Source organism: Pongo abelii, chromosome 13, assembly GCF_028885655.2.
Source record: "Pongo abelii isolate AG06213 chromosome 13, NHGRI_mPonAbe1-v2.0_pri, whole genome shotgun sequence".
NCBI lineage: Eukaryota > Metazoa > Chordata > Mammalia > Primates > Hominidae > Pongo > Pongo abelii.
The window spans coordinates 85,354,936-85,367,358 of record NC_071998.2 but is presented as its reverse complement, the minus strand read 5'-3'; the positions used below and the strand labels follow the sequence as shown (position 1 = coordinate 85,367,358).

General features: G+C 39.9%; 1 protein-coding gene across 1 annotated transcript in view; it reads right to left on the bottom strand.

Moving 5' to 3' along the window:
- The window catches only part of MFSD14B (major facilitator superfamily domain containing 14B), an 86,278-nt gene that overhangs the window by 1,983 nt on the left and 71,872 nt on the right, over positions 1–12,423 (bottom strand). Inside the window, exons 7-11 of the mRNA XM_002819976.6 lie at positions 11,971–12,084; positions 7,380–7,451; positions 4,877–4,989; positions 2,617–2,714; positions 468–610 (exon numbers count right to left, since the gene is read on the bottom strand). Coding sequence (XP_002820022.2) covers positions 468–610; positions 2,617–2,714; positions 4,877–4,989; positions 7,380–7,451; positions 11,971–12,084 — 540 coding nt within the window. The remainder of the gene's footprint in view (positions 1–467; positions 611–2,616; positions 2,715–4,876; positions 4,990–7,379; positions 7,452–11,970; positions 12,085–12,423) is intronic.

The following is a 12,423-nucleotide window of genomic DNA, read 5'->3' as shown; positions in this document are numbered from 1 at the left end:
AAGCAACAGCTGTTTACCTATAATCCCATCCTATGACTTCAGATCATGCACCTTTGTACATGAACATTAATTCCAGCTTTGTATAGATATCTACACTAAATATGGCTTAGAGGGAACAAGGGAAGAAATTTCAAATAAATAGTATAAAAAGTACCCTAGCTCAATTTTTAGCTGGATTTTTAGGTCATTTCAAATTTTAACTAGCCTGGGCTTAGCCAGAGAATAGTGTAGTGATTGTGTAGGTGAAAACAGAATCTGAACAAAGTTAAGATATATCTTTTACATAAGATATTAAATCACTAAAATGACCCCTCCCTGATCCCGAGAAGCAATGAACACAATACTTATTGCTGTCAAATAAAATATAGTAACATACAAGTAAGAATGCTCTCCAAATTTAAGGTCACAAGATTTTGCTATAATCATACATAATTGTTGTTACAAAACTAGACTTATGACCAAATTACCTGCAGGGGAACGTTGTTAGAATTCAATTTCGGGCCCAACTCAGTCAGTTCCACATGGAACATGTAGAATATGAAGCCATACAGTGCTGGCCCCAGGCCATTGCATAGTCCTCTTATTCCAGTTATGATCCCCTGGGCAACTCCTAAATCAGAACAAAGAAAATAATGCCAGTCTTCTCAGAAAGGCATCTCAAGGTTTGGAGCTGCACAGTACTTTCTCACAACCATGATACACTAATTCGGCAAGACTGAGGAGAAGAGGAGAAAGCATGCTAATGAAAGTAGATTAGGAAGACTTTATCCATTATAAAATAAAATCCAAGACTAATAAAATCATATAAAACATATAAAATCATATAAAAACATATACAATCCAAAACTTTAATATCTTCCCATTTCAGGCAATGTCCACTTTTCTGTCAACTGAGATTTCCCTGCTCTGGTCATTTACTGGTGCTTTCACAACAAAAACTTGCCCTTCACCTCTGGCAGCCCTGGTGTCAGGAATACAGACCAGTCCCCAGTAGGCAGACTTCATCTTCACAGGTGTATTCCAGCCTATCTCCCTAGTGACCTACACTGAAAAACCCAGAGGGGCCAAATTCCTAAATATCTCTGCTTTCTAACATAGCAAGTAAAAAGTTAGCTTGAACTGTATGAAATGAATGTTTCTGTAAATCAAAAATGGTAGTATATAATTCAGCCTAATACAATGTGTTCCAAAACTTTTATATGCTGACATTTAGAAACATGTATATTGACATGAATAAGTATAAAAACAGTCAAAAGAAAATCCATGCCCCAAATGACAGGACGGTATCTGTCTGATGCCAAGGCAGTGACAGTCCTCCACGGATGGGTCACATCTTCACTTCAGACACAGCACCTCCCTAAGGATGCAAGCCAACTGAGTTACTGTAGCCAGGAGTGACATACAGAATGTGTGGTCTTCAAGGGGCCAGATTTAACAATGAATATGAGTAAGATACCTAACTTCTGATATAGAAAAAAAAAAATGCAATGAATAAACCATCCTTTCCAATATAGTTTTTTACTAAAACTTTTAAAAGGGTTCTTAGGCATTAAAAAACTTTTCTCCCTCTAAAATTGTCTACTACTTCTTCCTGAATACAATAAGGTGAGCCATTAGGAGATAGAGAAGGAAAGAGATTAAATCTAGCCATGGGAACTGCTTGAAAGGAAAGCAGTCCAGGCACGGGGGCTCACGCCTGTAATCTCAGCACTTTGAGAGGCTGAGGCAGGCAGACTGAACCCAGGAGTTTGAAGCCAGGCTGGGCAACATGGTGAAACCCCACCTCCACTAAAAATACAAAAAATTAGCTGGGCATGGTAGTGTGCATCTCTAGTCCCTGGTACTTGGGAGGCTGACTGGGAGATCACTTGAGCCCAGGAGGTGGAGGGTGCAGGGAGCCAAGACTGCGCCACTACACTCCAGCCTGGGTGACAGTGAGACCCTGTAAGGGGTAGGAGGTGGGGGGTGGGGGGTGGGGGGTGGGGGGAGGAAGGGTGGGAAAAGAGGGAGGAAGGGAGGGAGGGAGGACAAGACAGGACTGGAAGGGAAGCAGAGGCACAGGAAGGATGGGATACGGATCTAGATGGTGGAATGCTATTTTCCACATAGCAGTCTTAATTTTAATTTCATCTCTCACTCAACATCTAACTATCAACAACCACACAGACTTTTTCTTACTACTCTCAAATAACTATTTTCTAAGTTAAGCTCACAGACTTTGAGTTATTCCAAATAATTAGTGAATAAAGTAAGTAACTCGTGGTTAACTGGTTTTTCATTATTTAATAGACATATGTTAAAATGTGATTATAGTCTGCTTAATTGTGACACTAAAGAAGAAAAGATGTATCAAAACTGAAAAGGGAAAATGAATAGTTCTATTTCTAATTGTTAGTAATCTGAACTGCTAAGTCTAGCTTTAAAAAATGTAAGTGTAAGATCAAAGCAGAGAGGAAAATAGAATGTTCCTATCTGCCAAAGTAAACAGGTATGATAAAAGGGGCCACATGGCTGTCAGCTCCTGCTGTTGATGGGGAGAACTCAGAGCTTCTCTTGCTTCTAGCAGGGAGGTCTCCTGCTGAAGGAGAAAAACAAGGCGGGGGGCAGTGACCTCACCTTGCTGATCTGACTCTGCATTCCGAGAGACGAGGGCACTGATTGCTGGAAACGTGATGCTGGACATGGCGGCCACGGTCCCTGCTGCCCACATCATCCTGCAATGACAGGACAGGCACAGTCAGGCAGCAGGTCAACCTCAAGGAGCTCACTATTCGGAATGCAATCAGTGGCAAAAGTACAAATGCCTTGTTTTCTCCTGTTACATTTTATTTATTTTTTCCTCTTTAAAAATGCATTTTTTAACCTACAAAGTTACACATCACATTGTAGAAAACGAATGGCCTAGGATGGGGACAGAAGGGCCAGGAAACCTTTGTTTCTTGATTTTACTTCTTTTACAAACTTTTCTTCTCCCTGGTCTCCCTACTGCTATCTTTAGACATAAGCTCAATGAAGTTCGCAAGGAGATTTCTTTTGTTGCTATAAATACCACATTTTCTCCACTGACTTTTCATTTTTTCTTTGTACCTCTTGAAGGCTCACTTTCACACTGCCCTCGAGCTACAGCTTGCTACCCCTCAACAGAGAGAGCATGGTGTGCCCCCAACTGGAAAAACAGACCCTGCCTTCCTCTTTAGACCTTTGTCCTTCTCTCAATAAGAGTCTTAACTATGTATCAGTATGAAGTGTGAGTGAGTAAAGTGACGCCCCAACTTTGGGATGGTCATTACTGAAAAAGAAAAACCTCACATGATGACAAAGTCTTTTTAACACTACATGAATGTGACTAAATCAGCTACTGAACCAAAGTTCACAGGAGCAAAATAAAAAAGAACAAGGAGAATCAAGCACGTTAATCTGGTAAAAAGTCACAGACGGCTAGGGACAGTGGCTCATGACTGTAATCCTAGCACTTTGGGAGGCCAAGGCAGGAGGATTGCTTGAGCCCAGGAGTTGGAGACCAGCATGGGCAACATGAGACCTTGTCTTTACAAAAAAAAAAAAAAAAAAAAATCAAAATATTAGCCAGGCATGGTGTAAAAAAAAAAAAAAAAATCAAAATATTAGCCAGGTGTGGTGGTGCATGTACATACTCCCAGCTACTCAGGAAGCTGAGGTGGGAGGATTGCTTGAGGCTGGGAGCTCGAGGCTGTAGTAAGCCATGATTGTGCCACTGTACTCTGGCCTAGGCAACACAGCCAGACCCTCTCTCTCAAAAAAAAAAAAGGAAAGAGCAAGCGGATCAAATGAAATTCCAAAATTCAGAAGGGGCACATGTACTTACTCCCCAAACTAAACACTGATAACTAAGGCAATTCTAGTTTCTCTAAATTATGTTGTCTGTTTGTGTCCAAAGTAAGGACCAGCTCTACCGTCTAAAATGGAGAAGGCATTTCTGCATTTGCCCACCAGGAACATGCAGAAACCTGCCACATTAACAAAACAAAACTCACTATTCCTTCTATTTTTTCTTATTCCACTGAGCTTATTTTGACCTTCCTTCCTGTTTATGAGAATCTAATATGGTAGTAATAACTGCGGCAGAATGCACATGGTTTTGGAAGAAATTTTAGTGTTCAAACTCAAATGATTTATCAAGGTTATGTTACTGATAGCTAATGATAGTCAATCATAGTGAAGCTTGCCATAATCAGTCATTTTTTTGTATCTTCTTGTTTTGCTTTTGACTATATTCAATGTCTCTAAAAATTGGCATATGTGGCCAGGTGCGATGGCTCACGCCTGTAATCCCAGCACTTTGGGAGGCCGAGGCGGGCTGATCACAAGGTCAGGAGTTTGAGACCAGCCTTGCCAACATGGTGAAACCCCATCTCTACTAAAAATACAAAAATTAGCCAAGGGTGTGGTGAATGCCTGTACTGTAATCCTAGCTACTCAGGAGCCTGAGGCAGGAGAACTGCTTGAACCTGGGTGGCAGAGGTTGCAGTGAGCTGAGATTGTGCCACTGCACTCCAGCCTGGGCAACAGAGCGAGACTCTGTCTCAGGGAAAGAAAAAAAAAATTGGCATATGCTTTAAAAAGTAGACATAAAACTTCATTTGGGGGCTGGAGGGAAGAGAGAGATACATTCAATTAAGGAACAATTCAAAGTCCAATGACATAAAGGCAGTCTTTATAAATAATCCTGTTATCTAGCTCCACATTTCCCCAAATTAAAGCCTAATGGTTTCTGCAACGTTGAATACACCAAACCAGCAAAATAACCCTTGCTTCCTTCTCATCACACCCAACCACCCCAAGCTCCTCTAAGAGCCATCTGTCTGGCAGTTCATGAGAATCTAAGAGTGAGGCTTACCAGGCCTGTGATCCAAAACCGTACCAGGCTAACTGGAGCATCTGGAAGCCCAAGCCAAGGAGGACAGTATTCTTATTTCCTAATGATCTCATCAAGATGCTAAGAAAGGCCGTCTGCAAAGTAAAGGAGACAACTCTGAAAAACCACATCAACACACAGAATTAAAATACAAGCTGTGTGTGTGAAGACCCTTCCCTGATGACCAGGGACCTCTAAGGGCACACTGCCTGACCTGCAACCTCAGAGTCTGGACAGTACTGATGACCTTCTACAGGGGTGGAGTGTCGGGGGCTCCCAGCCTGACCTGGGGCTCAATGCTTTCAGCCTCCTCCCTAAGAAGCCTGTCTACCTGGTGCTCTGCTGGCACTTCCTGAAAGGATAGCACAACTGTTCACCAGTTACCATGACTGAGAGGGACAGCCTCAGTCTCTGGAGAAATACTAATCACTTAAATATCTGTGAATAGCAAACTCCTGCTGAACATTTACAAAATATGAGAGCTTCTGCTGGAAGTTTACAAAGTTGAAATTGGGACGTAAGTTTGATTTTAACAAATATATACTCTGCTAAATATAACTAGTTGAGAAAGTCCGAAAAGGGGTTGGATAAAAGATGACTGGGCTGGCCGGGTGTGGTGGCTCATGCCTGTAATCCCAGCACTTTGGGAGGCTGAGGCAGGCAGATCACAAGGTCAGGAGTTCAAGACCAGCCTGGCCAGCAGGGTGAAACCCTGTCTCTGCTAAAAATACAAAAATTAGCCAGGCGTGGTGGTGCACACCTGTAGTCCCAGCTATTTGGGAGGCTGAGGCAGTAGAATCACTTGAACCTGAAAGGCAGAGGTTGCAGTGAGCGGAAATCATACCGCTGCACTCCAGCCTGGGTGACAGAGCGAGACTCCGTGTCAAAAAAAAAAAAAAAAAAAAAAAAATGGCTGAGTTTATGTTTGATTTTGTAAAAAACCAAAATGATCAACTTGAAAGGTTAACATAATTTACATTTGCAACACATTTCAACAAAAACAAAAATATAAACAGCCTTTGTTTTGATGCATTCCCATAAGCCTTGTCAAATGTAGTAGTTTTGCAGCCTTCTCATTTCTCCTTGAGAGAGGTTACCAGAGAAGAATGCTCTGCTTTCCTGGTAACCATTTCAGGGAAAACAACCCCTAGGCAGTACCATAAAATATAATGAATGTGCCTCGGCACAACAGTGAATTAATTTAAGGACAATATGCTTCACCTTTTCTGGTACTGTATTTACAATAGATAGGGAAATGGTTAATGCTCTCTACTCACTGAAAATCATATATAAATATCTATTTATATACAAAATAGATATTTATATATTATATATATATGAATTTATATATATATATATATATATATATATATTTTTTTTTTTTTTTTTCTTTTTTTTTCCCTGTCTCTCTTTTTGAGACAGAGTCTCACTCTGTCACCTAGGCTGGAGTGCAGTGGCGCGATCTCGGCTCCCGGCAACCTCCACTTCCCAGGTTCAAGCGATTCTCCTGCCTCAGCCTCCTGAGTAGCTGGAATTACAAGCACGTGCCACCACACCCAGCTGATTTTTGTATTTTTAGTAGAGAAAGGGTTTCGCCATATTGGCTAGGCTGGTCTGGAACTCCTGACCTCAGGTGATCCACCTGCCTCGGCCTCCCAAAGTGCTGGGATTACAGCCATGAGCCACCGTGTCTGGCCCTCACTGAACATGTTTTAATGCTCTGATTCATATTTCTTCAGTCCTGGGAACAGTCGGAGTTGAAGCAGTTACAGATTTTCATTTCTGCTTTTCATTTCTACTTACTTTTCAACATTAAAATAACACTGAACCATTTTCCTAGTTGATTTGGCAATCCAGAGATAGATTATAATTATTTACTATTTTGGTTGGTGTAAAAGCAAATAAAATAATTGACCCAGCAGAGGTTACGACAAATATTCTAAAAAGTAGGGAAAGTTGTATCAAAGTTCTCCTAAATCATCTTCTCCAAGAAAACACTAAATGGCAGATGATGCCGGTGCAAGGGCAGCACCAGAGGCCCCCAGGGGCCTGGGATGGGGAACCACTGTGGCTTCCGAGGAGGCTTAGGCAGTGGCGTTGGGGCCAGGGCCCCTGAGCTGAGGGAGGCAAGGCTGAAGACGAGTGGATGCCAGTCACCAAGGTGGGCTGCCTGGTCAAGGATATAATTTTAAAAACATTGTTTTAAATAAAAACATAAAAAATTTCCCGTAAATTATACAACCTCAAAAAAGAAAATAACCTCTACACATTATATAAGAAAGAATAGTTCTGTGGACCACATTCACATCAGTTTCTTGATCTGATATTATACTATAGCTTGCAAGACCTTACCATAGCAGGGGGTGAGGGACTGAGGTAGCAGCTCAGGGAATATCTCCCTGCATTTTTATATGTGGCTTCCTGTGAAACTATGGTTATCAGGATATTTTTTAAATTTTTTAAGTATAGATAAAATGGTACTCACCTGAGCCACAATAGACAGAATTCCTACCATAGCTATGAATGCTGCAATTTTAACAGATCCAAAACCTATGACCTATGGAAATGGAATGAAAACACTTTAGTAATATAGATATTATAAAATAATAAGGAATATTATGTTCTATTACAATGATAAGTCTAGGAAAATTCATAAAACCAGTGGCAAATTAAGACATGCTGAAAGCTGAACCTATGTAACCAGTAATTTATATCTAAAACTGTTATAAGAAATCATTATAAGCAGGTACAACTGAAATTGTGAAATGTTTTATAGACATTTTCTATGATATGTCTACCTGTTGTTTTATATACCTTCTCCATCCCCAACCCACAAATTGATAAATATGATATCAAGTAATAAAAAATGAAAGAAAATGACTGACTTTTGATGCTGCCAATACAGCATTGCTCATTAGCAAAGCCAGTGGCTCTCAACTTTGCCTGCACATTAAAATCATGATGTAAGCAAAAGACAAGGGATAAGGAGAGCAAGGGAAGGAGAGCAGTGAGATGCTGGAAGACCACTGGAGACCAGTTAAATCAGGCTCTCTGGGGGTATGACCCAGGCACAGGTATGTTTTAAAAAGCTCTCATGGTGATTCTAATAAGCAGCCAAAGTAACCTGGCAATGATTTCTAAGCCTCTGACCGTAACAGTATCTCTGAAATGTCTACAACTTTTAAGTCTCAAATATCAAGTTTTTTAAAAAGTTACGTTATTTTGGGGCTAGGCGCGGTGGCTCATGCCTGTAATCCCAGCACTTTGGGAGGCCAAGGCAGGCAGATCATCAGGTCAGGAGTTCGAGACCAGCCTGACCAACATGGTGACACCCCATCTCTACTAAAAATACAAAAAATTGGCCGGACGTGGTGGCATGTGCCTGTAATCCCAGCTACTCAGGAGGCTGAGGCAGGAGACTAGCTTGAACCTGGAAGGTAGAGGTTGCAGTGAGCCAAGATTGTGCCACTGTATTCCAGCCTGGGCAACAAAGTGAGACTCCGTCTCAAAAAAAAAAAAAAAAGTTACATTATTTTGCCCTACATTAAAATTCAGGAAAAGGACCTTAAAAATTATGGGATTAAATTATATACATTATTCTCATTTCACAAATGAGTGTCTTGCTTCCAGGGACACAATTGGCTAATGAAAAGTCCTAGGGCTAGAACCTCTGGACAGCCAATACAGTGCTGCTGACATTAACATTTTGTTTGAAGTTTTAAAAATTGGAACCAGAAAATGTAGATTTAGGGATTCTCAGCCTTTATTTGTAAATATATATTATTGTTAAAGAGCTTTATTAAGATAGAATTTAAATATACAATTCACCCATTTTAAGTGTGTAGGTCAATGGTTTTAGTATATCCAAAGAGTTGCACAACCATCAGCACAATCTAAAGTGATTTTCATCATTCCTCAAAGAAACATAGCAGCCATTAGGAGTTCTACTCCCCTAACCTTCCCATCCCCCAACCGTTAGTCTACTTCCTGTCCCTATGGATTTGCCTATTCTGGGCATTTCATATAAATGAAATCATATAATGTGCAGTACTTTGTGACTGGCTTCTTTCTCTGAGCATGTCGTCAAGGTTCACCCATGTTGTAGCACGTATCTGTACTTCATTGCTTTTTACTGCTGAATAATTAACATTCTAATGTATAGGCATATTTGTTAATCCATTCATTAGCTGATGGACATTTGAGTTGATTCTACTTTCTGGACATTATGAATGATAATCTGCGTACAAGTTTCTGTGTTAGAAGTGTGTTTTCATGTTTCATGGGTATATATACCTAGGAGCAGATTTGCTGAGTCATACGGTAACTCTATGTTGAATATTTTGGGGAACTGCCAGGCTGTTTTCTACAGCACCTGTACATTTTATATTCTCACCAGCAACTATGAGGGCTCCGATTTCTCCACATCCTTGTCTGTCTTTTTGATTATAGCCATCCTAGAACATGTGAAATGGTTATCTCATTGTTGGTGTGACTTGCATTTCCTTGATGGCTAATATGTTATTCTTCTTTTCCTGTGCTTAATGGCCTTTTGTAGATCTTCTCTGCAAAATCCTTTGCCTATCTTTTCAACTGAGTTGTCTCTTTATTGTTGAGTTATTGTAAGATGCTATTGAGTCTTTTATTGTAAGAGTTCTACATGTATTCTGGATACAAGTTATTTATCAAATACATGATCTTCAAATATCACGTGCAAATTTAACTAAAATGTTAGCGTGTTAATTGTTCTTAGCAGACAGCAATAATATAAAATAACATGGAATGATTCCGATTTGTCATAATTGGTGGTGGTGGTGACATGAGCATACGTATAGGAGAAAAGCTAGAAGAATAAAATAGTCATAGTTGTTTATTACCTACATAAAGAGATATAACTTTTTTTTTAGCTTTCTTCCTTGGACTGTCTCATCTTCCTACATTATTTTCTGTGTTAAATGCATATTTAATGTAATGCACAAATTAATTTAAATGCAAGTATAATTTTCTACACTATCTCACCATTCTTCCCTCTAAATCGCTAGCATACAACCACTAAAAATGAGCAAAAGAGAAATGCCTGGGAAAGGTCGGGTGTAGTGGCTCATGCCTATAATCCCAGCATTTTGGGAGGCTGAAAGAGGCAGATCACTTGAGACCAGGAGTTCAAGACCAGCCTGACCAACATGGTAAAATCCTGTCTCTACTAAAAATACAAAACTTAGCTGGGTGTGGTGGTGCATACCTATAATCCCAGCTGCTTGGCAGGCTGAGGCACAAGAATTTCTTGAACCCAGGAGACAGAGGCTGCAGCGAGCCAAGATCATGCCACTGCCCTCCAGCCTGGGCAACAGAGCAAGACTCTATCTCCAAAAAAAAAAAGTAAAAAGTTGTATTTATATGACACCATGTAAAATATTAGTCCCATACCCTCAGGAAAACTATCAGAATGAAGAATTTAATACACTTCATTTTTAAATACAACCAGAAAAAGAGGAATTTATCTTAGGAGGAAGTTTGCTCTGTCAAAGTAAACCATTAGGAAAAGGCCTGCCTTCCAATGAAATCAGTAAAAGACCACAGGATGCAATGGAAAGGCAGCTTAGGTCTGAGCAATCCCAGAGAGCTGAAGAACAGTTGGAAAGGGGAAGTTTTTGGTTTTCTTTTTTTTAATTGCTTTAAGTCAATTATCTGTTTGGGGGGACAAAATAGGGTATAAATTTTTTTAAAGTGTAAAATACTCTAGAGAGGGAAGATTTTGATTAATGCTTTTGAGCCCCCCTGAAGTCCACAGCAGCAGTTAAACTATGACCTACTGAAGATGCCTGAGCAAGCTGACTTCAATCAGACCTGGAACAAGGGCAGGTCTGAAATAAGTTTTATCTGTTAAATTTAATTAATATTATTAAAGATTTAAAACATTACAGTACATGAATGTTACAGCACCTTTATGCACAACTGTCAAAACTTGAAAGCAAGTAAGGTGTCGTTCAGTGGGTGAATGGATAAACTGGCAAATCCAAACAAATGCCAAAAACAAAATGAGCTATCAAGCCAGGAAAGACATGAAAGAACCTTAAATGCATATTATTAATTGAAAGAAACCAATCTGAAAAGGCTACATACTGTATGAAAAAGGTAAAACTATGGAGACAATAAAGAGATTAGTGGTTGCCAGGGGTTGGTGGTGGAGGGAGAGATAAACAGGCATAGCATAAGGGATTTTTGCAGTGAAAATTCACTGTGTGATACTGTAAGGGTTGATACATGTTATCATGTCATCATACGTTTGCCAAACCCATAGAATGTACAACACTAAGCATGAACCCTAATGTAAACTGTGGACTTTATGTTAATTTGTCAATGTAGGTTCATCAGTTGCAAAAATTTCCCACCCTCGTGGGAGATGTTGATAGTGGAGGAGGCTATGCATGTATGGGGATAGGGGATATATGGGAAATCTCTGTATCTTACTCTCAATTTTGCTGTGAACCTAAAACTGTTCCAGAAAAATAGTCTATTAAAAAAAAAAAAAAAAAAACAGGCTGGGCACAGTGGCTCACGCCTGCAATCCCAGCATTTTGGGAGGCCGAGGCGGGTGGATCACTTGAGGTCAGGAGTTCGAGACCAGCCTGGCCAACATGGTGAAACCCTGTCTCTACTAAAAATACAAAAATTGGCTGGGCATGGTGGTGCATGCCTGTAATCCCAGCTACTCGGGAGGCTGAGACAGGAGAATCGCTTGAACTCAGAAGGTAGAGGTTGCAGTGAGCCAAGATTGTGCCATTGCACTCCAGCCTGGTGGACAAGAGCAAAACTCCATCTCAAAAAAAAAGATAAATTATGTTTCTGCTAATTCTGGTTAATTCTCAAGAAAAAAAAATTTCCACAGTAATTATCTTACTATAAATCATTGCATTAAAGGTGCCCTGTTTACTAATTATATGCCAGCACCTACATTTATAACTAGAAGCAAGTTCACATGTTTTTTCCTCTGCAGTGGTTTCCTCAAAATATCTTTAGACAAATCTCCATCTTTGATTTTCCTGGTATTGAAAGGCTACTAGCCACTCACTACTCACCTGCCTGAGATAGAGAAAAAAACTTGAATACTGTCCAGCTTCAGGAAGGTATGAAAGAAACACGGTGATGCAGATTAGTAAGACAGTAGAATCTTTTCCAACTTTCTTCAACGACTGAGAATAAGCAGAAAGAACACAGTTAAAATGCCAATACACATTAATGTTGCCAATGTTCTGGGACATCAGCTTCATTATTTTGATCTATTAAGATGAATAACAAAAGTCAAATGGTTAATAAAAGGAAGTTCTACCACCATCTTTCTGAGGAAGTTACAAGTCTTAATTTCAGAGGTATTTCAAATCGTATAGCTAAAAAAAAAGAAGAAAAAAATAAACCCACAAAACACACTTACTCATCTTTGTTGACACACTGATTAAAATCCCTGAACAGATCCTGAACTTCCTATAAACAGAACCTGGAAATACATTCCTACAGAACCTTTTAAGAAAATC